At 37.3% G+C, this 27,061-nt stretch overlaps 1 protein-coding gene across 2 annotated transcripts in view; it reads left to right on the forward strand.

Moving 5' to 3' along the window:
• Nucleotides 1-27,061, forward strand: part of DCC (DCC netrin 1 receptor) — a 1,130,837-nt gene that overhangs the window by 797,107 nt on the left and 306,669 nt on the right. For both annotated transcript variants that reach the window (XM_027068985.2, XM_027068988.2), the window contains exon 9: nucleotides 12,808-12,962. In XM_027068985.2, coding sequence (XP_026924786.1) covers nucleotides 12,808-12,962 — 155 coding nt within the window. The remainder of the gene's footprint in view (nucleotides 1-12,807; nucleotides 12,963-27,061) is intronic.

The following is a 27,061-nucleotide window of genomic DNA, read 5'->3' on the forward strand; positions in this document are numbered from 1 at the left end:
ACCCCTTTAGTGACATTTATTTCCCCCTTGGGTTCTATTACACACACTTTCCTGGTTCTACTCTAATCTAAGTAATCTAAGATTTACCTCAAATCTCCCTGACCTGTGAATATTGGATTACTCCAGATCCTAGGCTTTGAAGATCTCTTTTTTCCCCATTTGTGACTTTATATTTTGTCAGTATGCCAATATCTTCCAAATTTGTATCTTTGGTGTTAAAATTTTACCTGTAGTCCTGAATCATACATCCAGATTCCTTCTTTTGATTTCTCTTAATTTCTTATGAGCATCTACAACTTATCAACAAGACCAAATACCTGGTTTCCTTCAACCCCCCTCCAAAGACTTTATTATTTCAGAGATTTCTCCATCTCAGTGAAATCTACGTATTTCTCATAACTCAAGCAAAAAACTTTGGAGTAATTGTTAATTCTTTTCTTTTTCTTATATTCTATAACCAAAAACAACCTCAAGTCTTTGCAGCACTGTCAAAATACATCCTGGATCCATGAAACAATATAATACTTGGTATTTGCTACAAAATAATAATAAAGACTGGCTATGATTTTCAGTTTTGAGCTGAGTTATGGGATAAAAGTGGTTCATCATATTATTCTGTCTAGTTTTGTGTTACTTAAAATTTTTCATAGTAAAAAATTAAAGTCAAACAAATAAATAAAAATAAAATATATACTGAATCTTGCCACTTCTTTCCCTCTTTTATTACCATCAAGCCTCATCTAAACTATTGCAATAACCTTTCAAAGCTGTTCTCACCACAACAGTTGGAGTAAATCTTTTAAAACATACCTTAGATCCTGTTATCTTTATGCTTCAAAACCCTCCAGTAACTCTCTCATTCATAGAATAAGCAGAAATCCTTCTTGATCTGGGCCATTGTCACCTTCCTGGTCTCATCACTTATTCTTGCTATTTACCTTTTGTTCACTTCTCTCCAGTCTCATTGACTTCCTTGTAGTTCCTAAATATACCAAGAATCCTCCTCCCTCAAGATTTTGTTCAGCTTGCCTAGAATGCTCCTCCCTTTGACATCCATGTGGATCATCTGTAACTTCCACTTAGTCTTTGGTGAAGTGGCACCTTCTCCTGGATGCCTTACCTGACCCCTATCATTCCCTATGCCCTTTTTAATTCATATATATTTCCTTAATCCACAGCTTTATCACCTCCTACTTATTTTTTCATGTTTCCCCTTTCTTAACTCCAGAATATAAGCTTCCTGTGGGCAGGGATGTTCTTACCTCCTTTATTCACTGAGCTATTCTTAGTACCTAGGTCAATGTGTAACCCATAATAAACACTCACAAAATATTTGTTGAATTGAAACCCTAACTGAAATGTCAGCTACTATGTGAAACTCTCCACAGTTCTCAGGCTCAGAAGTCATTAATTTCTCCTTAATCCTCCCTCATACTTTGATTACTATTATATTATTCCTACCTTTTGTCCAGTTTTGTGTTTGAGTACCTGCCTGTTCCCCCTCTGATGACTAAAACTAGATCTTATTTATAATTCCATCCCCAGTGTCTAGTATCATGACTTTTGTAGACACTTACTGATTGGGACTAATACAATACAGGTGGCAGAGAGACAGATGTGGTTCTTAATAGATAGTTTTTTAACAAGTAAAACAAATTATTATTTTTTAATTTATTTTTGATATGGAGACAGAGTGTGAGCTGGGAAAGGGCAGAGAGAGAGGGAGACACAGTATCTGAAGCAGGCTCCAGGCTCCGAGCTGTCAGCACAGAGCCCAACGTGGGACTCGAACTCACGAACCATGAGATCATAACCTGAGCCGAAGTCAGACGCTTAACCGACTGAGGCACCCAGGTGCCCCTAAAACAAGTTATTTTACTGAGGAAGATGAATAAGCTGATGCAGTTCAATAAAAGCCTTTTTTTTAATTGAGAGAAAATAAAAGTGGATTTTGAAATTTGATTCCAATATCACTGTTCATTTTCTCGCTCTCAACTAGAGTGAATATATGCCATATGTCTCTGTATGGTTAGCCGTGGTGCTTATCTGCTCATATAGGTTTATTTAGCTCCTTAACACAATAGCTTTTTAAAAGGTGGTGGATTTAACATTTGCCTCAGACTAGCAATGAGTTTGTCAGGCAAATTACTCTAGCTCAGATTATCATTAATCTGTCTGACTGGTTAATGGTGTCAATAACGCAAGTACCATAGTTAACATTTTTTTTTTATTCAGCCCCTTGGGTGCTTTCATTTCATAAGTGAGAGAGCAGCATAAATTCCAGAACCTGAAAGCCAGGATTCACAGAGATTCAACTGCTTCACAGATATCCAGCTATCCCCTCCTTGTACCTAAAAATTGTTAGAATTGAAAGTGATTATTGAAATCATAGTACAACTTCTTGCTACTTAGACATTTAGAAACTGATAGAGGAGGGGTAAGTCACATGCCTAAGGCCACAAAGTAAGCATCCATGATGAGAACGAGCATTATTGAGTATTCAATAATACTTACTGTGGCAGATGCCAGGCTAAGCATCTTACATAAATTAATTTATTTCATCCTCACAACAAAACATTATCCACATGAGTCTTAAAGAAGACCACTTACATTTCTGGTATACAGATAGTAAGTTGTAGAACCAGGATGTAATGCGACCTGATTCCAAAACAGGGGTTCTGTGAATCATTACACCAACTTGCTCCTAACATAGTTGCTGGATTAACCTGGAAGAGAATCTGGCTTTCTTGATATTTTCAGAATTATGACAAGAATTTACCCTATAGGCTTCTTCCCAATTGTTTTATGACTTAATGGCTAAGTTGATTTACATCATTTATTTACCAGTTATAAATGCAGTAGCAAACTTTTTATGCATGTATAGAACATTATACTTCCCATTCACTAATCTAAAATTACTTATGGAGTGTGACAACAGTGTAGCCAAAAGGTTAAAATAATGTGGCTGTGGAATTCAACTGCATGGATTTTAGTCCTGGCTCAGACTTTTACTGACATTGTGGCCCTGGGATAATTACTGGTGCTTTAGATTGCTCACATGGGATAATAATAGTAACTGACATGTAAGGTTATGACGACTTTAAAAACTGCTAGTACCTAAAACATTTGCTTATTGTCTGGTGTCCAAAAGCACTTAATTCTTGTTAGCCAGTTCTCCGTGCAAATTATTGCATGCGTTAGAAATAAAAATCAGTGTGGGATGCCTGGGTGACTCCATTGGTTAAGCCTCTGACTTTGGCTCAGGTCATGATCTCACTGTCCGTGGGTTAGAGCCCTGCATTGGGCTCTGTGCTGACAGCTCAGAGCCTGGAGCCTGCTTCAGATTCTATGTCTCCATCTATCTCTGTCCCTCCCCTGCTCTCTCTCTCTCTCTCTCTCTCTCTCTCCCTGAAAAATAAATAAACATTGAAAAAAAGAAATAAAATCAATGAAATATAAGTGTTCCCCAATTTATATTTAAAGGGGACCTTATCGCTTTACACACGTTTGCCCATTTGATCCTCAGATAAGGCAGGTATGATAATTTCCATTTTATAGATCTCCATGCCTTGCTCTGTTCAGAAAATCTAAAAAACATTGCCTAAGAAGCCACACAACTAGTAAATATTAGAAGAAAGATTTAAATGCAAGGTTTCTAGTCCAGCGATCTTGTTACTATACCATACAAAATAAAAGATATTTCCTAAAAGAGGCACATGGGAAGCACTGCGGGAGTTCAGATGAGAGAATTAAAACATTTTCATGAGCATCATTCAATTTAATCCTCACAATGACCCTGTGAGGTAGGCAGATAAGGGACCAGGGACGGCATCTTCGTTTTGCAAATGAAGTAGGGAAGACTCCAAGATAGCCCCTGACTTGCTCAAGGTCACACACCCATTCTGTGGCAGAACAAAGGCTGGACTGGGTCTTCCAACTTGCAGACCTGTATGGTTTACATTGCTTTATGCTGCCTCAGAAAACCTCTGCTCACCGCTCAGGATTAGAGGCCACCTTTTCATGATTGACACAGAGGATTCATTTTAGAATTCATCGCGCATTACATTCTCACCATGGCGTTTATGTATTCTTTTCCTGCTACCCAATGCTGACGACTGTGCAGCTGATGAAACTGCTTATAAAGGGAGGGTGCTGTGAAGGAAAGACAGCAAGACTCAGATTCCAAAGCTCCGTGTTCTGGTCCTGGCCTAAAGGCTGGCAAAGTTAGTCCCCCTTTCACTCTGCTTCTCTGTAAAATGTAAAACCCTGCCCTTTCTACGTCAAAATGTTCTGAGATCATTGAATAAGAGAATGGTGATTTAATTCCTCCAATGGACTTAGGGTATACTGAAAAATAAAACATGCTCTGTATAAATGCCATATACAAATGAATGACCCTTTATTCACTTGTGAGTTGCCTGTGTGTCCAGCTCTGTGTTGGGAAGAATAGAGAAGCCAACAGTCTTTTTGGAGGCAGGTTAGCAACGTTGAGAGGATTGTTCCATTGAAGCATATATAACTGCACACTGAATTAAGAGCCTGAAGGAAAGGAATGTGCTTTATGAGAGATGGAAAGCACATGGTGTCTATGCCATGGTCAGATCTGTATTTTGAAAAGATGCCTATTGCTTAAGAGTGGAAGTTAGACCAATGTGGTCAGCCGAGTGGATGTCAGAAAGCCACTGAGGCTATAGCTGAAGTCCAGGCAATAAATGATGGTGGATCAAACTGAGGCTGGATCACTAGAGATGAAGCAATAGAAACATGTCATTCTAGAGATATTTAGGAAGTGAAATTGATAGGAGCAGGTGACAGATTGCCATTCATGGTGAGACAACAGATGTGTTCAAGGACAGTTCCTAGTTTTCTGGCTTATTTAAATGGAAGGATGGGAGGGTAACTCGCTGACATTAGGATGCCGGAAAAGACCCAGATTTGAAAACACAGATGATAAATTCAGCTTCAGATGTGTTGGTTTTTACGTACATTCAAGTGGTTATGTCAAGTAGAGCCTTCAGAAGAAGGAAACTGGCTGGAGCTCAGAGAAGAAGTTTGGGCCAGAAACATGTATCTGTGTCAGGAATTTGTCAGCATATGGATGAAGACTGAAGCTAGAAAAGGAGAAATGGGTCATCCCTCCACCCCAAAGAGAAATAAAACCAAGAAGAGGTCTCAGAACTGAGTCATATTTATTAAGGGGCAGAGGCTGAAACTAAACAAAATAAACAACTTGAAACAAAAAGCTTTTTTTTCCATGAAAAGATAGTTGTTGTTTTTTTTTTTATGTTTTGTTGCAGCAGCTATTTGTTATGTAACTAGTGTCTTGGGCACGTAGTAAACACTGAAACAGAGATATATTAAAGTAAACTTTCCACAAGTCTGTTTCTTGCACTATGCTGTTTAAAAATTCAACCAGAAACAGAATTCTTAGCCAAAGTTTAGTCAAAACTCCCTCTGACCCAATAGATGATCTCCATTTTCCATTATGCTTTATCTGGTGGTAAGTCATCTCTGAAACTGCTTTTCCTTCAAGATAGCACTTGATTCCAAACTCTCTGGTTCTGGAATCATAAGGAGTATAGCATTGGGTAACTGCTGCTGCTATTGCTCTGAGCCCTATTCTAGTAAACACCATATTTCAGTTTTGAAATCTTCTCATCATTGTACCATTCTTGTCCTCACTAAAGAAATGAACGTGAAAATGGAATGGATAAAAAGGGGTTGCTAAAAATCTTTCCATTAGAAATAGCATAGTTCCTTCCCTATAAATCACCATTAGTGTAACTCATCCCCTTGAAGCAACTAATTAGGTGTCTGATACCTCAAGACAGCATTGTTTGCTCACCTCACACCTGTAACTAAATGTTAATACCCTGGTGCACTTGGGCGAGACAATATATGTTTACTTAATATGTGCACTAAGGACATGTTATAAATGATCCAGTAAGAAACAGTGTTATGCTTAAATTGCACTTACTTCTGAAATGTAAATGCGGAAGTGCTGAATGCAGTGAAAACACACACACACACACACACACACACACACACACACACAATTTTTTATTCCCAACAAAGAATATTAGATTAGAAAGTCCCCTTTGAGTAGATCCCGCCCTGTTTTCAAATAATGAAAACAAGAACTAGGAAGGTGAGGTGGCATGCCAAAGGCCACACAACTAAGTTGAGGTGGAAAAATGGAATTGAATCCATCTCTCTAAACATTCTGGAGATCACACTGTGTGGGAATGTTATGCAGTTATTCTATTAATTTTTTACATTTATTTATGCATTCATTTAAAAATTTGTGAGCCGCAGCAGCATAGCTAGTTTTTAGTGGGTATATATGCTGAGTGCCAACAAAATGTGAATGGAATGTGGCTTCTCTGCTTCTGGAATCAGAGGACATGATGGTAGGAAATGTCCAGCAAGTGATTTCCTTTGAATTGGATTTGAAGAATGAACAAGCTTTTACCAAAGTGAGAAGGAACTATGAGTCAGGAGAATATAACTCCAGAATAAATGAAATTAAACTAAACTAAACTAAAAACTAATGAAAGGCAGAATGGCAATAGCCGGGGAAACAGAGATGGCTATGGTGTTGCAGAGCCTGGTCACTCATTGTAGGTAAGTGTGAAAAGGTTTGGGCCACATCTTGAAGGTCTTTGGATCTTGCCACAAGGAGTTGAGATGTATTAGCCATAAAATGGCAGCCAGCACAATATTTGGGGCATGGAGTTGAGAGATTACATTTGTTAGAAGAGTATCTCTTATCAATGGAAAGAAGGAATGGGGAAAACTAATGACAAAAAAAAAAAAAAAAAAAAAAAAAGGAAAAGCTATTACACTGTAATACATTGTAAGTACAAACCAGAGAAGGAATTGGCTTCAGGCTCAGGAGAATACAGCCTAACCAGAGTTATGTCTTTAAAAAAATTTTTTTAATGTTTATTATTTATTTTTGAGAGAGACAGAGACAGAGCACAAGCGGGAGAGGCACGGAAAGAGAGGGAGACAGAGAATCCGAAGCAGGGTCTGGGCTCTGAGCTGTCAGTACAGAGCTCAATGTGGGGCTCAATCTTATGAACTGTGACATCATGACCTGAGGCAAAGTCAGATGCTTAGCTGTCTGAGCCACCCAGGTGCCCCCAGAGTTAGGTCTTAATGCAATTTGTGCAAATACCATCTTGGACTTCATGGCTCACAATGTGTCAGCACCCAAGACTTAGCCATCTGATTTCTGAAAAGCAGCAGCATTGTCGTTATTAGGTCAAAGTGTGTGCTTTTAGAACATCGCAGTTATTTCCTAAGAAACCTCCACCAGGTAACCCAAAGCACCTAAAAGTAGAATTTACAGGAAAGAAATGTCTCCTATTTGTGAACTCTTCTTGGCCTCCATATAAAAGAGGAGGGCAAGTTGCCTATAGTTGTTTCAGGCAGCATGAGGAGACAGACTTTTTATATTTATATTTGGTGTGATTTTTCACTGAATGAATTTATAGTGAATGAATTCTAGAAGGCACAAGTGACTTGTTCCCTTTACTTCAGCCAACTGATCTTGAACCTGCCTGAGCTCCACACTGCCAACTCGGAGTCAGGTGGAACGGAAGTGAAGGAATGAAACTTTGTCAATAATATAGCTGATGCCACAGCCATGAATCTGAGCTCTGTGGATTTGAAGGGCAGTTACGTCTTTAGAGTCATAGGAGAGAACTTCACCAAGAGACAGCTGGTCTGAGCCCCTGCTACTTTCCCGAAGATAGTTGGTACAGTGACAGGCATAACACCCCAAACACAATAGTTGGGTAAACTCCTAACATCTATTATTCTTTGTTCTTCAATACCTAGTTGGTTTATTTGCCCATTCACAGAGGAATGTGGACCAGAGTGTTCAGAGAGAAAATTGTAATTGCCAACTGGTCCAACGTGGAGACTCTGGAGAGTGTAACTACTTCAGGTGGCTCGCATCGGCTTATTGTGAGACCAGAGACCAGTAATAAATGGCCCTTCCAAACTCAAGAGTTTTACTTACTTGTTGGGAATGATTTGTGGTATTTTATTTTTCAACTATTAAAGCATGAAAGGAACGATCAAAAGTGCCTGAAAGTCTTTGGGGCTTACAACTGAACCAATCTGTGAGGGGCAACAGGCAGGAAATACCAGGTTCCCAGAATACATTTGTCTGCCTTCAGCAGTTTGAAGTCCCTCCACTAGGGCCCAAGGAACCACCAGAGCAGCCTGGCAACACAGGCCAGACACCAGCAGTGTGGACGTCACATTTCACAGGGCTCTGTTGTGAATTCAGGGAACACCAATTCCTTCTCAGTGTGCTGTCCGTGAAGCCTACACCTTTTAAAGATAATACTATTTTTTTTAATGTTTGCTTCTTTTTGAGAGAGAGAGACAGACAGACAGAGTGTGAGTGGGGGAGGGGCAGAGAGAGAGGGAGACAGAATCCGAAGCAGGCTCCGGGCTCTGAGCTGTCAACACAGAGCTCAATGCCGGGCTCAAACTCATGAACCGTGAGATCGTGACCTGAGCCACAGTCGGACACTTAACCGACTAGGCCACCCAGGCGCCCCCATAATACTATTTTCATTATCAGAATTTGTTCAGTACCCCTAGTTATGACCACCTTTAAAATTTAACTTATCTCAGAAAACAAAATTAACTTTACAGTAAATATTTTAAAAGTGGTGTTTTTTTGTTTTTTTTTTTTTTGAGGAGGGGGGTGGGGTGGGGGCGGGGGGAGCAAGCCCATAGAGTTCAGTGAAACCCATTTATGTATTTTTTTTCTTCTGCATTGTACCTCTTATTAATTTCTCTCCTCAGATTCTAGTTCTGAATACTTTGTGGAAAAGTCCTCTTCTTGGACTCCAGAGTCCTTATTTCCTATGAGATTATGGTGGCATTTTGTTATAATAATAAAAATAACAGCAGTTACTACCATGGATGTGAGACTTCATGTTGACGACCAGGCACATGCCTACTGCTTTATGTGGTTCCAGCATCTCATTCAATTCTCTAGAAACCCTATGAGGTAAACATTTTTACGGCACCAATTAGCACTTGAGGACTCAGGCTCAGCTAAACTGAGAGAGCCGAAAGAACAACCCCAGACTTAAGAATGATGAAGCCACTCCAGTCTAAAAAATATTTTCATTGTGACCTCACTTTGATTACATGAGCAGATTTCTGAAAAGTGGCACATAAATTGAAGTGTTTCGATTAAATCATTATTAAACCATTAAGCGTGTACATTGAATGGGTGCCTGGGTGGCTCAGTCGGTTAAGCATCTGACTTCAATTCAGCTCAGGTCACGATTTCACACTTTGTGGGTTCGAGCCCCACATCAAGCTCTGTGCTGACAGCTCAGAGCCTGCAGCCTGCTTCGGATTCTGTGTCTCCCTCTCTCTCTAGCCCTCCCGCTCATGCTCTGTCGCTCTCTCAAAAATGAATAAACATTAAAAAAGTTTGAAAAAGAATGTACATTGAAGAAACTGGTGGTCAACCCAGGGCAGTGCTGGCATGTGGTTACAGTAGGGGGGTAGAGTTGTGTTGAAGTTATTTGTGGAGAAAGCACCCTTTATTTGCTTAAATTGTATTTTTCTCCAGATTGCTACCATAGAAATATTTTCTAAAGATGTTTTATTCACACTTTGTATAATATTGAGTATACTTCACGAGTATACTTTTCTTCATGACTGTTATTAATTTGGGATACTTTTTCAAGGCTGATACAGATTATGGGAGCCTAAAACTCTTCTCTTCATAATAAAAACCAGAATCCACTTGTATATGTGAGTGATGATCTTTGACATTCTTACGTGCCCAGATTTTCTTACCTCTTTTTCCTTTGAAGAGTATCTGTTCAAGAGATTATGCCAGCATGTCCCGGAACACAGATCTTTCCGCTGAATTCTTTAGTAGTATCAGAATAAAGTTGATTATGAAAGCCGTTTTTCCTTATAGATACCCAAGAAGTTTGGTATGCAAATCTGACATTCATGACAACTGTGTTACTTGGATTCTAGGAAACATATCACAGCAGTTGACAGGTTCATCTCACAGTGGTTTCTGAATGCCTAGCATGCCTTCTCCTTTATGGCCTTATATCTTCTACCCAAAGGGCCCATGATCCAAAGAAGCCCCTCATTTCCCCACAGTTGTTAAATGATATCAATACTGGTTTAAAGGATGAATCCCCAGCTTTCATTTTTAACTCTGCTATCTACTAACTGTAAGGCCTTTGGAAATAAAAAAAAACAAAACACGATTTTTCCAGATGACACTTTTGCATCTGTATAATGATAAAATCATACTATCTATATAAAAGAGCTGCATGAGGCAATGTATCTAAAGGTTCTGCTAAAGAAAACTAAATAAGATGCAAAAATCCATATATCCACAAGGCATATGTTCTGATTGTAAGGGTTTTCTTTTATAAAGCAACTTGTTGGCCTACATAATCTTAGGTGGGTAGAAGAGAGTAGTGTGATACATGGTATGTAGGAGCATTATCTGATGTCTTAGCCTTACCTACTTTCCATTACTATTGAAATCCACCCAGCTCCCTCCCCTCCTATAAGTCACACTTCAGCCTTGCAGCAACTTAACACAGCACTCCTAAAGGAATACCTAAACCTTAGGCTATATGTAGATTCATACAGGGTGTTTGTTTTTTATTGTGGTAAATATACATAATATAATATTTATAGGTTTAACCATTTTTAAGTATGGAGTTCTGTGGCATTAAGTACATTCATAATGTATTAGCATTATCACCACCCTCTATCTCCAGAGCTTTTTCATCTTCCTCAACTGAAACTCTCTACCCATTAAATAACTTCCTCTTCCTCTCTCCCCCCACACCCTGGTAACCACTCTGGGTACATATTTTAATTATTAGCAGTAATGGATAAAATAACACTACCTGCTATAATGAACAAGCCCTAATATTTATAATGGTTCAAAACTGTTTGACTCTATAAAGTAGAAAAAGGATGTTCCTGATTGACAAGCATTCTCCCAGCTCTTCTCCAGAATTCTTGCAAATCTGGACTGCTCCATCATCCCTATATGGCTCCCAAGGTTCCCATGCTTGACTACCCCAGGCCCACAGGTGAAGGAAGAGAACACAGAGGTGACCACGTGTGCAGTTTTTCTAGGCCAGACCTAGAATCAGCACATGTTGTGTAACCTCAAACTCACTGGGTATGCTCGGTCACGTGACCTTGTCTCGCTCCCACAGGGGCTGGGAAATACAGGCAAGCACATGAAGAAGAAATGAGTTTGAGGATGAACCAGCCAGTCTCTGCTATATCAGTCAAATTAAGATTGTATAGATGCTCAAGAATCACCATTAATTCCCTTAGAACTTTGTGGGTTTTTTTTCTCTTTGGAGACCTAATTCGCCCTGACAGACATTTTAAATATTTCCCCAAACATAATAAAACCCCATGGCAAAATTAAAACGCACATATAATTCCATTGAAATGCAAGAGACAGTATCTAGAAATAGAAGCCTTAAGTATCAGTTGAGTAGGGACACCTGGGTGGGATGCTCAGTAGGTTGAGCATCAGACTCTTGGTTTTGGCTCAGGTCACGATCCCAGGGCTGTGGAATCGAGCCCTGCATTGGGCTCTGCACTGAGCATGGAGCCTGCTTAGGATTCTCTCCCTCTGCCCTTCTCCCCTACTTATGCACGTTCTCTCTCTCACTCTGTCTTTAAAAAAAAAAAAAAAAGGAGGAGCAGGAGGAGGAAACTGTTGTCTAGTTTAGGAGTTTCTTCTTCACCTGTCAGTAAATTATAAGAGACCAACGAGGATACAAATGTCTACAATAATGTGTGTTCTTAAAGAATACTTTAGTAGTTATTGTTTCTTATATGTTAGCATCTATATTCAGAGGGCTTGTAAATTATAAGGAGGAGGAGGAGAAGGAGAAGGAGGAAACTGTTGTCTAGTTTAGAAGGAGTTCCTTCTTCACCTGTCAGTAAATTATAAGAGACCACTGAGGATACAAATGGTCTACAATAATGTGTGTTCTTAAATAATACTTTAGTAGTTATTGTTTCTTGTATGTTAGCATCTATATTCATAGGGCTTGTCCTCTCTTAATATGTACTACACCTTGCACCATGATCAGATTAATTCATTTGTCTGGAATCACTGAGGCAGTTTTTGATTGGGAAATGAATTGGACACACATAGATGTGGCTTGATGAACAAGGCAAGTAGACACGTTGCAATTTCTCCTCACGTAGAAAGGAATCTACCCTCCTTCACTAATTGCACTTAACGTAACCACAGGAACTCAAGCTCCATGCACATCAGCACTTAGCATCTGCCTTTTCCTTTCATACAATGAGAGAAAATGCATAAATGCATTTGTTGGCAATACTGACAAAGACCGATTTGTGGAATAATTGAAACCTTGATTTCTGTCATTAGCCGGATGTTTACAAAATGCATCTTCCTGTCTACATTCCAGATGTTTTTTCTTATTTTAATAGCTCTTTGTCATGAGTTGTGAATTCTAAATTGTAAAATGTCAAGGGAAAAGACTTTAGTTTGCAAGTTTCATGGGAATGGCATAAACTTGAACTCCCCCAGAACCCTGTAATATTTATTTGTAGGCCCTTCCAATCTATTTCCCATAGTAAGCCAGAGGCCTTGATTTACAGCAGAGTCAACACTAAATGAGAAAGCAGACTTCGGTCCACCTCACTGCTTTGGCACATTAAGTAAATGTTTGGCTAAAAGTACTCATGTTAAAATAATCTTTCCCTGAAACTTTTATTTCCCAGGGAACGAGCATTGAATACATCCCAGCCTGGGTCCCTTCAGCTTACTGTGGGAAACCTGAAGCCAGAAGCCATGTATACCTTCCGAGTTGTGGCCTACAATGAGTGGGGACCAGGAGAGAGTTCTCAACCCATCAAAGTGGCCACTCAGCCAGAGTGTGAGTATGAAAATAGAAGGGCACATTTAGAAACTATTTCTTCTTGCTGGCAATATCCTTGAATCCTGTCATAGAAATTTCTTAAGGTAACAAGATGGAAGGAATATTTCTGAAGCAACGCATTAAACTCAAGGATTTTTAAAGGTAAGATAACTTTTTAATAAAATGGCCTCCCTGTTTAGGCCATAACGGCAAATTGACAACTGTTAAGGCCTAATCCATCCACGCAATCTACATGTTCACTCCTAAGTAAGTAACTGACTAACTCTGCCAGCCAGGCCTTTATCATCCACATTGGGTATCAGTCTCCTCCACTGATTTTTTATGGGGTTTTCCAAGTTTGTCTATCAAGAATGTAACATCAAAGGTGAAAGAACAACCATATAGGACTTCCAAATACAGGGACTTATCGAATAACTTAAACATGCACTGAATGCCCTTAAGGAGATTCCAAAAGCAAGCCACAGCTCAAGAAATAAAAAGAGATAATCACTATTGACCAATCTCATGATCCTCTAACTAAAATCACTATATTAAACCACATCTTCACAAAGTAAAACAGTTGAATGTTCTTTGACCATGTTATAATTCACGGATTTCTACTTTTAAAATGGAATAGCTCCAAAGCTATACAGTTGAAAGATGTCAATCTTATAAAATTTTGTGGTTTTTTTTCTATTAAACTTCTAATGTTATTTGGAAAGATTGATTACTGATGAGCAGTTTGCCAGCTTTATCTTGTTAAAATTTTTAAAAATTATAATCGAAAGTCTAAATGAAATGAATGACTACTTGTAACAAACTACATTATTTAGACACCTAGTTGTATCTACTCCTTTTTCTTTTCATTCATGATACTATTCCGTTTGGGTTCCTGTTCATTTTATTTTTAAAAAAACCTATGTTTCATTTTAGAATCATCTCACATGCTTTTGGAAGATGGTGAAGTAGAAATTAGAAATCTTTTAATTGATAAATATGAGGAAATAATCTTTGCATGTCAATTTTTGGGTGTTTTAAATTAGCATGTTGATGAAGAGGGAGCAGTAACCCTCTGATATGTAGTCTAGTGCTGGTTTCATGCTCTATACTTAGCAAAATCTACATTCTTCTTTTTTCTACTCAGACAAGGTCACAAAGACTAAATGTTAAGAAATTGGAATAAAAAATGTGTTAGTGGTTGGAGAGAGGGCTGAACTGTACAAATCTTAGAAATATTTGTCTCATAGAAATAAAATGCCAAACAGCATCTTTAAAGGCATAGTATGTACAGGTATCAGATAATGTTTAGGAAATACAGGCTCCAACACAGGATCCAGAAGCTACAGCAGGGCACTAAGCCACATTCCATGCAGTACATTAGGTGACATCACTGGTTGTTATGCCCATAAATGAAGCCAGTTCTATCTCTAAGTATCTGTTCTTGAGAACGTTTTTAGTGTTTGTACTTAAATCACTAAATAATGCCAACTTCCATTTCACAATGTCTATGTTTTAGTCATCAGTTTCTTTATTAACTTATTCTTTATAGATCATATATAAAGAGAATCAATATCTTTTATGAATATATGATATTTATAATCAACAAAGTTGAATAAAAACAAATTAGGTAAAATATATATATATATATATATATATATATGTACACACACACACATATATATATATAATTTTTTTAAATGGTGCATGCCATGTTGTATGCAGACCAACAATTTAAAAACTCATCAGAAACTCTCTAAAGGAAAACCTCATTTAACTTTGTAATGGTAGAACATAAATGTTAAAAGCTTATTTATTTTCGAAAGATCCAATATCTATGAATTATCTGAATTCTTTACTTCCTAATCTTAATGGTATCCTAAGAATTTGTTTAGTGTACATTTCAAGGCTGACTGGCCATGATTATATTATGTTTCTGATAAAAACCATAGGGAGACAGCCTTGTTTTTTTAAGACTGAGCAACATTATTTTTTCTTCTATCAATTCCATTGTTTCTAAGTATCCAACTAAAAATATCAATTTATAGAGTTTTATTTTTAACTTACTTTCTCTTATGCCAACTTTTCAAAGCCAAGGAACAAGAAAGTATTTTTCATTTGACCCTGACTCATTTCATGAAAATACTACTAATTATATAATATTTTCTACCATATTTAGTATCATTAATAAAAAGAAAATCAGACAGTGATTATTTGTATCACACATATGGCCTTAGCTTATAAAACAAAAACAGTAACATAATTCAATTTATAAATATGTTTAATGAACATCTGCTTTGTTCCTAATACTGTTTCCTGCCATCTGAAGCATGTTAGAAAAGCATATGTGTGTAATGAAATAATAGCACTTATGGATTTCAGAAGATTCTTAAGGAGGCAAATATTCCAAATGTGTAACAATAACAAAACAAAGTAAGGGAACTTGTAGGAAGTTGTTAAGTGAAATATTACTATTTCAATCATGGGTTTGCATGTGGGCCCATTACCTGGGATGGTTGAGGCATAGTGTCTAGTTATTTTTGTATTTTTAAATTACATCATGCCTGCTTCCTCAAGCAAGTGTTGTATTTCAAAGACAGCTGCCTTAGCCCTTTTGTATGTCTTCCATTCCTCCTCATTCAGTAAGTAGTCTGAGAATTTGTGCAGAGGACCTTATGTGTGCTGGTTTCAGTAAGCATTTACTTTGCTTAGAAATTAGCATAAATGATGATAAAACTAAATGCCTGACTGAATAAAGTATGTTGCTTGTTAGAACTGTTGCCTGATATAAGTGATCTTTTCCCCAGAAAATGAAATGTAGAATCTTTCTGCTTTGGTAACATGAAGGAGCTTAGAATTTTTTCACCAAGGGCATAATAATGACCTTAGAATTCTAACCATGTGTTGGCCTTTAATAACAGTATCATTATTAAATCACTTCTGTTCTTACTGCTGCATGGAGTAAGAATTCTTTCCTTTACAGGCCATTGTTTACTTGAATGGGGGTGGGGAGTGACCTGATTCTGTTTTGTTGAGAATTGCCTTAGATAATTCCCCTCTTACTTAGTAGATACATAGATAAGAATAAATCAGGCTAGATAAACAGTACATTCAGAATATCCTTTAGATGTACAAAACAGTTAGCCAACTCCTTCAATTCATTTACATTAAGAATACTGTGTAGCTCACTTGCTGTCTTTATTACAGACATTAGAATAAATAAATTATGTTATCATGACTAATAGGTACTATATGTGTATTTTATCTTCTGTTGTTAACACAAAATGCCATTTTGGCAATTTAAAAATATGTCTAAGATAAGGAACACTTCATCTTCTTCAAGCCTGCTTGATAGTGTACCAATTGCTGAGGAAGATGGAACATTCTAGAGATCCTGTGCTTCATTTCCTCTCCTCTCCTCTCTTATTTCTCCTTTGTCTCTCTCTCTCCTTTCCTCCCCTTCTAGCCCCACACCCCCCCCCCCCTCAGCTTATGAGCCTACTGTTATTTTTTTTAGAGGAAGTTCAAAGGCTGATTTTATTATTTGGCTAAAATTCAGAATTTAGAGGCAAGGGAGGTGGGCAATTCTATCATTATTACTTTCCCTGACAAAACGATCTCATCTTTTGAAAATGGGCTTCATCTGGGTATGCATTTGGTTGCTCCTTTTATCACTGTTTTTCCAAATATGATGTAGTAATTGTACACTAAAATTACATAGCTTTTATACAAATTGAATTTCAAGTTTTCCATAATATTTGAAAATATTAACTCTATTATGAAAACCATATTCTCAAGGAATAAACACTAATGGAAAATATGTCTGAAATATAAATCAGCCAGCAACTGTTTCTAAAACTGCATACATTTTGTAGTAATCATTTAAAGAGATCAACAGCCCCAGATCCAGTTTATGAAATAATCACCCAGAATAGAAAAGCTTGATTTAAAGGAAGGTTTATGTCCCCTGATTATATCTTCCTTTTGCTAAACCCTTGCTTCTTCCCCCTGCCTTTATGGTGTGTAATTTCTCCACTGTATTATCAGCTGGATTTAAGTCCCTGCCTGCTTAAGACTTGTCTAATCTTTTCATACCACATGTGGAGAGTTTTTGAATTATTATTTGGGGTCCTTTAAGATGCTGTTAAGGCAGTTTAATCGTGAAGAATGTTAAAATGGACCACATACTGGCCTAGGGCTTCAGTTAGAATGGGAAGCCTATTTGCTAGACCACAACCCAATTATCCACAAAACCCTTTTATATTTGAGTTGTGAGCAATATTCTTAGTCCATTATATTTACACTGAAAAGATGAGTGAAATCCACACCCCCCCAGGTTGAGTCACTTTAGAATATATTATCCAGAAGCATAGGCATATTTTCTTTTTTCCCTCCTTCCATGGATATTCATTCATTTATTGACTCATTCATTCATTCATTCATTCATTCGAATAGGGCTCTACTTATACAGTTGTTATGAGGGAAATGAGAAATTTCTGAACATCATTTGTTCAATATTAGTACCTGAATCCTAGGGCAATTTTCTTAATCCTTGAGACCTCAGTTTCCCTAACTATAAATTGAAGATATGATTTATCCCTCTTCTTTCTAGAAGAAATGTGATAACATATGAGAAGCTCCTGAGTCTTCTCTGGCATCAAGTAGACAGTCAATAGAGAGAAACTCCCTGCCCCTGACAGGATCACATGGAAACATAATCCCAACTGCCCTGCACTTAACAAACAAAGTGGGACACTCAGTAGGTAATAAAGTTCATATAATACCTTTTTGATAGTTTGGAACTAGCTTGATTATTATACAAATCAGCCATTTATATATTTTATTACTTTTCCCCTAATTATCATCCGCCTATAATTTATCAGGCCATTATAGACTAGGTTGTCATCTCATCTTGCCTAATGTATATCTTTGTATCCCTAACTGAACTTTGAGGTCTATTATCAGAAAACATACCATCATCCCATTAAATGTGTCACAACATTGCCATCTTATGAATAACTGGTTACTTAAAATTTGCTGGTAAAATCTGAGCCATACTTATTATATGACCAAGGTATTAAATTCCAATTATATTTTTACTTCATCATGATTCTGTAAATTAAGAAAATCAAGTAAATCATAGTTCTGTCTAGCTCATTTATTTTATAACTCAAGCTGCTTTTCAATTATTAACTGTACTGCATGGTGATTTGAGTGAATATTTGGGATGACTGTGGTGGCAAAGTTGACCATGAACCAATGAACAATGCATGGTCATGTGCATGACTGTAGGTTAATCATGGAAAGAAATAATGATAAGCATTGACATTCCATCTTTTTTTGGTAGCATTCAAATGCTGATGCAATTTAAGTCTCTCATTGCAAAACATGCTTTTAGGTTTTACAAATACAAGGTGGGAGACATTAAAGACTTATGGTTTGGTATCCTTAGTGAGAGAAGCCTTAAGGAATCCATTTGTATATAATGGTCAGTTAGGTGAGGTATTATGTCTTTTATAATGACAATTCGAGGTAGGCTTGGAAGGATGGGTTGTTTAATCATACTAGAAGAGTTCAGAGCAAGTGTGAATCACTCTGTAGTTCATTCATTCATTTATTCATTCAATCAAAAATTGTTTTTCATGTTAAGTTCGAGAACTTCACTCTCCAGTACAGTAACTATTAGTCACATGTGTTTATTTAAGTGCATTGGAGTAAAATAAAATTTAAATTCAGACACAGTAGCCATATTTCAGTTGTTAAATAGCACTTAAAACTTAAATAAAATTGAGAACTAAAAATTCAGTTCCTCAGCCTAATTAGTCACATTTCAGTGGCTTATATATGACTATTGGCTACTATGTGGGATGGCATAGAGAACATTTCCATTATTGCAAACAATTCTATTGGACACTATCAATCTAGACGCTAATTTAGGGCATGAAAATACAAAAGCGAGTCAGACATTGTTCTGACTCTCAAGAACTAGTAGTCTAGTGGCAACCATTTTAAGCAGAACTTTAAAAACATTTAACAGATTAGTGCTCTTTGAATGTTGAAAAGTGAATTATACATTGAATTAATATAAAAGATTTATTTTTCAAAGACCAGAGAATCTAGATTTCAACATCTTCTTCAGTTAGTTACTTAAAGGTCTCTAAATATTTTCTCAGGGTAAACAATGTAAGTATCTTTAAAGATGAAGGACAAAGATGATGTGTTGCTTGATTCAGCAGTGGGACAGTCTAAGTTCCATTTCCCCAAAGGCTTCTCTTGGCTCACTGTTATTCTCTTTTACTCTGAGCATAAAGCATAATTTAAGCTTCTTCCATTGGTGTAATCAAACATTTAGAGAAGTTATCTGCTTGGTGAAAAATTAAACAGAAATTATTATGTATGTATGCTGGTATGTATATATATGTGTATACACACACATATGTATATATGTATTAGAGACTTTGAAGAAAGAGGACATGGAAATATAATAATAATAAGATGTTTTGAGGAAGTATGGGTATCCAGTCTGGGATAAAGATGTTTCCCCCCAGAATAGATTGATTTTAGGTTTAATTGCATAGTTTGGTTATAGACCCTATTAAAAATGAAAGTAGGTTGCTGGCTAAACTGAAGTAGAGCAAAATGGAGCTTGAGCATCTTTACGGATATTGTCATTATGCTGGCACAGCCAAATAAAAATCTACTCTAAAGATAAAACAGCTGAGCTGAGTTTTTTTATGGAACTCCTTCAATTATATTTCATTCTGTGGAGAGCTGGTGAACATGACTAGTGAAAAATAAAGACAGAAAGAGAGTATGGTATTTATACCTGTAAATATACCTCATATTTATACATCTGTATTTATACCCTCTCTTGAGCTTTGTTAATCTATGCAGTCTATAAACATTTATTGAGCACCTACCTACCAAGTGTCAAGGCCTCTATAGGTGCTGAGGATAGAAAGTAAAATAAGATGAACAGAATAATACCAAAAAAGTTAGGGATGAAATTTTTGATGAAAATATATCTGTAAGATACATTGTTCTAAATCATACTGTGAGATCAAATTATTTCCTCTTTTTTTTTTAACCTAAAGTTACAGTTACAAGGCATTAGTGTATACGTACTATATAATTTAACGTATATATATCAGGTTATGGTATTATAACACTTAACATAAAATTATATAACATAATATCATTAGCACAATCACATAGATGCTGTTTAATACACATAATGTTATAGATATAGTGTTCTGGTGTGAAATATTAGTGTAATTTAGAAAGGAGCATGTCAAGAAACTTACAATTGACTTAACCTAATATGATACCTAACCAAAATTAAATCACTTCATTTTTTTATGGATTCTTTTAACCACGGCTGGTATTCTGCCTGCTATAATATATGATAAATCTTACATGCTACACAAAAGGGCAATAATGAGACTATTGTGCTCTAACTCCAATGTTCCTGAATTATATTGTTTTAATACAGATATTATTTCTACTCTGTAGGAAGATATCTAGGCAAAAGAAACCCCTAACAGGTCTATTCTATGAAAAACTCTTTTCTTTCTCAGCCCAAACTTTCCACCTTGGGAAGCCTCAAATCATCCCCAGTATAGAAATTGAGTTGGGCCATCATTTCTAATTACGGGATATTTGACAGGTACAAGGGGTTGCCATGGGTTGAAATCGAAAGATTTTAAGGTGATGATATGCAGTTACTGCCTTGGATCGTAGCTGTTAAAACCAGAGTCAGGATGTTGCCGTCAATGCTCAGGAGAAAATCATTGTGGGGTTTTTATCAACTGAAAGTCAAACAGTAGAACTCTGAGCCCATGGTTGCACAAGTAAGTTACTAATTACCACCTAATTAAAGCTATAATTGGTGTTCCCAGTTCCAAGTGGAAGAAAAGTGGAAGATGGTTAAGAACAGTGATTCAGAAGTCAGACTGGTTTTGAATTCTGGCTTTTTCATTTACTAGCTAACTGGGGTAAGCTAGTTATGCTAAGCCACAGTTTCCTTGTGTATAAAAGAGAAACATCTTTCAGGAATGTTGTAAATTTAAAAGAGCGTCTATAAAATGGATCACAACAATACATCTTCACATGATTATTCAGAGAATTAAATGAGATGATTAGTGTAAAAGACTTAGCCTGCTACCTGGTACTTTGCCAAACCCTCAATAATGGGTGCTCCTCTAATCATGCATTCCTCCATTCTGGATTCTCATTATTCCTCATGTAATCATGTTTCTTAACACTGCACATAATTGGTTCATCTCTATCTCTGTACTTTTCACATGTGTTTGAAATGATCTCCTTTTTCTTTGGGTTATTTCATAAGTCTCTTCTATTTCTATTTTAAGATCTTATATGGGGCGCCTGGGTGGCTCCGTCGGTTAAGCGTCCGACTTCAGCTCAGGTCATGATCTCACAGTTCGTGAGTTCGAGCCCCACGTCGGGCTCTGTGCTGACAGCTCTGAGCCTGGAGCCTGCTTCACATTCTGTGTCTCCCTCTCTCTCTGCCCCTTCCCTGCTCATTCTCTGTCTCTCTCTGTCTCAAAAATAAATAAACATTAAAAAAAAATTTTTTAAAATAAAAAGATCTTAAGATTTTTAAGAGCAGAGAGCAGAAAGCCGACTCTCGCTAAGTCACCACATGGATCAGTCTCTTAGTCTGCATAAGCTCATTTTTCACTCCCCATATTTGTTTGAACCCTATCAGGCCATTCATTTATTCATTCGACAAGTATTCATCTTGTACCTCCAAAGAGCTACCCTGTATTTTCCAGCACTGGGAATTCAGCAGTAAAAAGACAAAGTACTTATCCTCATGGGGTGTTTATTTTAGTGATAGGTATGTACAATAAACCAATAAAAATAAAGCATGCAGAAGAATAAAACGGCTTAAGGGGGTATAGAATGAGGAGAATAGAGGTGATTCTAGAAAGGAAAGTCAGGAAAGCCTTTCTGGAGAAGGGGCATTTAAGGGGATATCTGAATGAATTTGGGGGGAGGGTGCCGTCAAAAATCTTGGGTGGAGGCATTTGAGCCGAAGAGAGTAGCAAGAGCCAAGGCCCTGGAAAGGAAGCACAAGAAGACCACCATGCTACAGGAGAGTGGAGAGAAGAGAGGGAGAGGGAGAAGTGGAGACAGAGGTCGACAGGTGACTGGGCCAGGCCAAGAAAAGCCTTGGAAGCCACAGTAAGGAAGGTAGATTTCATACTCAGTGAAGAGACATATATATAAGAGGGAGTAACATACCCTAATTTTCATATTTAAAGTGAGAGTGAGGAGAATAGAAAGGAGGCTAATGCAATGGTTTAGTCAAGAGATGTTGGTAGCTCAAGTTTTGGTGTTAGGATTCAAGATACCTTTAGAAGGTAGGGACAAGACTGGCTTCACGGTATGGGATGGAGAAAAGACAGGAGTCAAATTTACCATTAGGTTTTTGGCCTCAGAAGCTAGGTGAATCATGGGGCCTGTTGTTGTAATCAGAAGACTAGGGTAGGAGCTAGCTTGGAGGGTGTGTGGAAAAATCAAGAATTAATTTTTTTGACACATTAATTTTAACTGTTAAATTCATTTTCTTTTTTTTTTCTATATTTATTTATTTTGAGAGACAGAGAGAGAGAGAGAGAGAGAGAGAGAGAGAGAGTGAACATAAGCCAGGGAGAGGCAGAGAGAGAGGGAGAGAGAGAATCCCAAGCAGGCTCAGCACAGAGCCTGATGTGGGGCTCAATCACACAAACTGTGAGGTCATGACCTGAGTGGAAATCAAGAGGCCAACGCTTAACCAACTGAGCCACCCAGGTGCCCCAAATCCATTTTATTTTCTAAGCAGACTGTGCTTGAGGAATGTGTCTAATATTTTGAATATAAAAATAAAAGAAAATGTCACATTCTGCTGGGTCGATGGCCAAGTGAAATGTGGTGTTTAGCTTCTAATAGTGGAAAAGCTGAACAACTGGAAAAACGTGGAAGAATTCTCCATGTTGTAAACTGTAAAACTTCTGTGCCCAAATGTCCCTAATGAATGCACTACAGAGATATGCACACTGCTGTGCACAGCCGACACTCATAAATTTGTCCATCATAGAGAAGCTTCCTTCCCGGAAAACCTCCCTATAGAACAGTGAAATGTAATTTGATGTGGCTGCTACCAGCAAGAAGTGCCTAAAAGGAGCCTCTGATCTGCAGCCCAGTCTCCCGGCTGCCGAGATTTTCTAAGGAACCTATCCAAAAGGGGCAACTTACTGCCAAAAAAATGTTAGCCCAGAACCAGCTTGTTTTCTGACATGTACTTTGCCTGTGTTCATTAAACAGGAGATTGAATTCTAGTGGGATGTCTGTTCACAAAAGATCCAGAGGTTGAATCACCTGTTCGCTGAGACTACATAGGAATTTTACCAGCAGAAGCCTGGTTTAGGCCCAAGTGGGGGCCACAGAATTAAGGAGGAATTTGCCTTTTGTCTTCCAACATTTCTTTACCCTTTTCTCTATCTTGAAGGGTCTTCTATCCCTCATTACCTCCGAGTCTAACGTATTTACCCAATGATCTGAAACATAATGTTGAATCCATAGAATAGCTTTGACATGGTGGATCCCAATTATGGAATTTTGCAAAGAGTAAACTTTGGGATCAGAGAGTTAAGTGACTTAGGGTGGGTCAGCGTACTGGTGGCATCAGCAGACCTATGTCTAAACTGCTATGCTTGCAAAAATTGTGTTTACTTTTGTTTGGTTTTTTTTCTGAAAACAGATACAACACTGAACCAAAAGCAAAAGACAGGGGTTCAAGATTGTGGTGTTCTCTATATTCTGCTATATATTTTTGAGGAAATCAGTTACCTTTTCTAATTCTCAATTTCCTCTCATAAAATAGGGATCATACTGCTTATATTAACGTCCAAGGGCTGCTCTATGAAGTGGAACGCATTAAGCAGTTTAAAACAACAGAAATGTATTCTCTGACAGTTCAGGAGACGAGGAGTCTGAAACAAAGGTGTTAGCAGAGCCACGCTCCCTCTGTAAGCTCTAGAGAAAAATCCTTCTTTGCTGCTTCCTGGTTTCTGGTGGTTTCTGGCAGTCCTTCTCCTGTGTCCACGTCTCTGTGTCTCTTTGCCTCTTTGTATAAGGACACCCATCATATTGGATTTAGAGCATGCCCCAATGCAGTATGACTTCATTTAACTTAACTGATCGTATCTGCGAAGGCCTTTCTGGGTATGCATGAATTTTGGGGGATGCCATCCAGTCCAGAACACATGCCCTGCCCTACAAATCACAAAGATTTGTTAGTAAGATTCCAAGTAATCTGCGCAAGGACTGAGCAAACTATGAGGTGTGTATATATACTTATATTACTCAAACTACATTTTTCATTTAAAAAATAATCTCAACCATTGTCCCTCGAGCAGAGAAGTGTTGAGAAACATCCTTCGTTTTCTTAAAAGCATACTTGATAGGCCCCTACCTTCTTCCTCTCTCCACAATTCTAACCCTGCCTTGTAGGCTGTAGGACATGGTGCTTTCTGTATATTAAAGACTACAAACTGCTCAGGTGGCCCTAAGGGGGCTAACAAGTGAAAAGAATCATCTGGATAACGAAGTTTGCAGAAGCTGTCAGTGAGGACTGTTACTAACTACACACTCAGATTTCCACGGTTTGATCTTCAGTTGATAAAAATCCCATGAGCATTTCTTCCTGAATGTTGATGGGAGCAAGTTGACTCTGATTTTAACAGCTACAAGCTAAAGTAGTAATAGTGTGTCATCACCTTGAAACCTTATAAGTTCAGCCCATAGCAACCCCCTATACCTGTGAAATATCCTGTGAGCAAGAGTTCTGGCCCAACCCAACTCTCATGGTAGAAATTATAAAATTAAATGTGTCAAAATTAACATTGTCAGAGCCTGGATTTGAATCTAATATAACATTCCTGCCACAATGTGCGTACATGCGTGTGTGCGTGTGTGTGTGTGTGTGTGTGTGTGTGTGTGTGTGTGTGTGTGTGTACAAGCTAAGATTAGCCATAATAATTTTAAATAAATAGAAAAAATAGTTAATTGAAAGTTAACTGCATTTTAGCAGTTCTTTAATGAGTTAAGATTCTTTTTACTTCAGAAAACACAGCCATGACAGGATAATGTTTTAAAAACGTCCAACATTATTGTGCGTAAGCCAATCTGAATGAGTTATGCTAACTCTACTGCTGAGGAACATGCTAGACATATAATTTCTACTTTCTGTTATAAATCACTTACTTGATCTTAACCCTTCATCTACGGTCTTTGTTCAAAGTCTTATCCTACAACTTCGCAATGAAATAAAAACTATTATTACTTCCATTTTTCAGGGGGGCTAATTGGCTTGTAGTTCATCCAAGCTCTTCACAAAAATTCTTAATACTCCTAGAAATAACTTGCTGCTACTTCTGGTGGTATGTTTCATCACTTAATATACTATTTAATCACAAATAACAATGTAATAATAGACTTAACATATTACTGACTTAGATTATACCAACAGCTTGATTAATTTTATCACTTTGAATGTGATTTGTTCTATATCCTCTCTGTTATTTAATGTTCTTATAGTAATTTTACCACTGTCTTTGGTAATATTGAATTTTCCCCCATTTCGATGCATGAGTTCTTGAATTAGCCTGGTGGCATTGCCTATATCTGCAATGTTCAGTATGGTAGCTACTAGCCACAAGTGGCTTTTAGCACTGGAACTATGGTTTGCCCAATTTAAGGTGTAAATGTAAAATAAACACACGATGTTAAAGAGTTAGTATGGAAAGAATGTAAAATGTCACAGTAACAAATCTGACATTGATTATATTTTGAAATGATAAAATTTAAGTTTATTTTGTTAAATATATATTACTAAAATTAATTTTACTTACTTGATTTTTACTTTTTTAATGTGGCTTTTTAAAATTACTATGAGCATTCATGGCTCACATTTATACTAAAGAGTGATGATCTACATGTATACCCTTCTGTCTTACATTCAACCAGGAATAAGCCAAGAAGATTGCCAATCTGGTGTTAAATTGAGTTTGGGAGTTACAAATATAATAGGTAAACTTAACCCTTCTCAAAGAAATAGTAATTAAAGTCTTGCCTAAATAGCATTCATATTTAGTCATTATCTTCCTTATTTTACTCTGCATTTACTAGATATCATAATCAATAGCCTTTGAATGTTTGAGTTGAAGGTATTTTCTTCCTACTGGTCTGACACTTTGTGGCACCAATGCAAATAGAAGCAATGGACTTGGGCTTGGAGAAAGAAAGGGAGCCTTGGATCCAGAGTTGCGCACCAGCGTCCCTGTGTAAAGTCGTCGTCCAACTTCTGTGAGATGATTTACTGCAGTAGTCTATTTGTCTTCCTGCTGCTATCTCTGAGCAAGCCTAAATCTTCCATGTGGTTAATAAACTTCTTATCTTTTGAATACTGAAAATAAAATAAACTTAATCCTCAGGGTGGTTCAGTCAGCAGACCGGGAGCCTTTTAGATGCTTCTTAGAGATAGAGGACAACTAGGTTTTCTGCCCTGTGCGATTATCAATCTTCCCCTTGCATGCATGTATGTGTAAGGGCGTTAAAGGTGCTTCTCAGTGATAAATGTCAGTGGAATCACAAAGTGAATATTAATTTCAGTATTGTCAAGGTCAGATGTGTACCCAAGTTCATTGTTAGTGGAATTTTTATTGTTGCTACTGTTAGGAAAGATATTTTATCTTGGGCTCTTTTTGCAAGAATCAGGGGAGAAAGGGAACAAAATTTCTTAACATGCGTATACATTACTCAGAAAAAAGTGCCTTAGCACAGCTTGATCCATTAACTGGGGTAATTATTTTGAGTGCTTTAAGAAAGATCAAAGTATGGGTTTAGAGGATCTAAGTAAGGTGGGGACAAAACAAACAGATGATCACAAAATCTGGAGACTTGTTGATGTTCCTGAAACGTGGCTAACTATATATAGAAAAAGAAAGACAAAAATTCAGGAGAAATAAATAAAGAAGAAAATAAAAGTCTGTGATTTGAGGCCATTCATTGAAGTAGGGTATGAAATTAATGGCTAGAACCTCAAGAAATTAAAA

Source organism: Acinonyx jubatus, chromosome D3, assembly GCF_027475565.1.
Source record: "Acinonyx jubatus isolate Ajub_Pintada_27869175 chromosome D3, VMU_Ajub_asm_v1.0, whole genome shotgun sequence".
NCBI lineage: Eukaryota > Metazoa > Chordata > Mammalia > Carnivora > Felidae > Acinonyx > Acinonyx jubatus.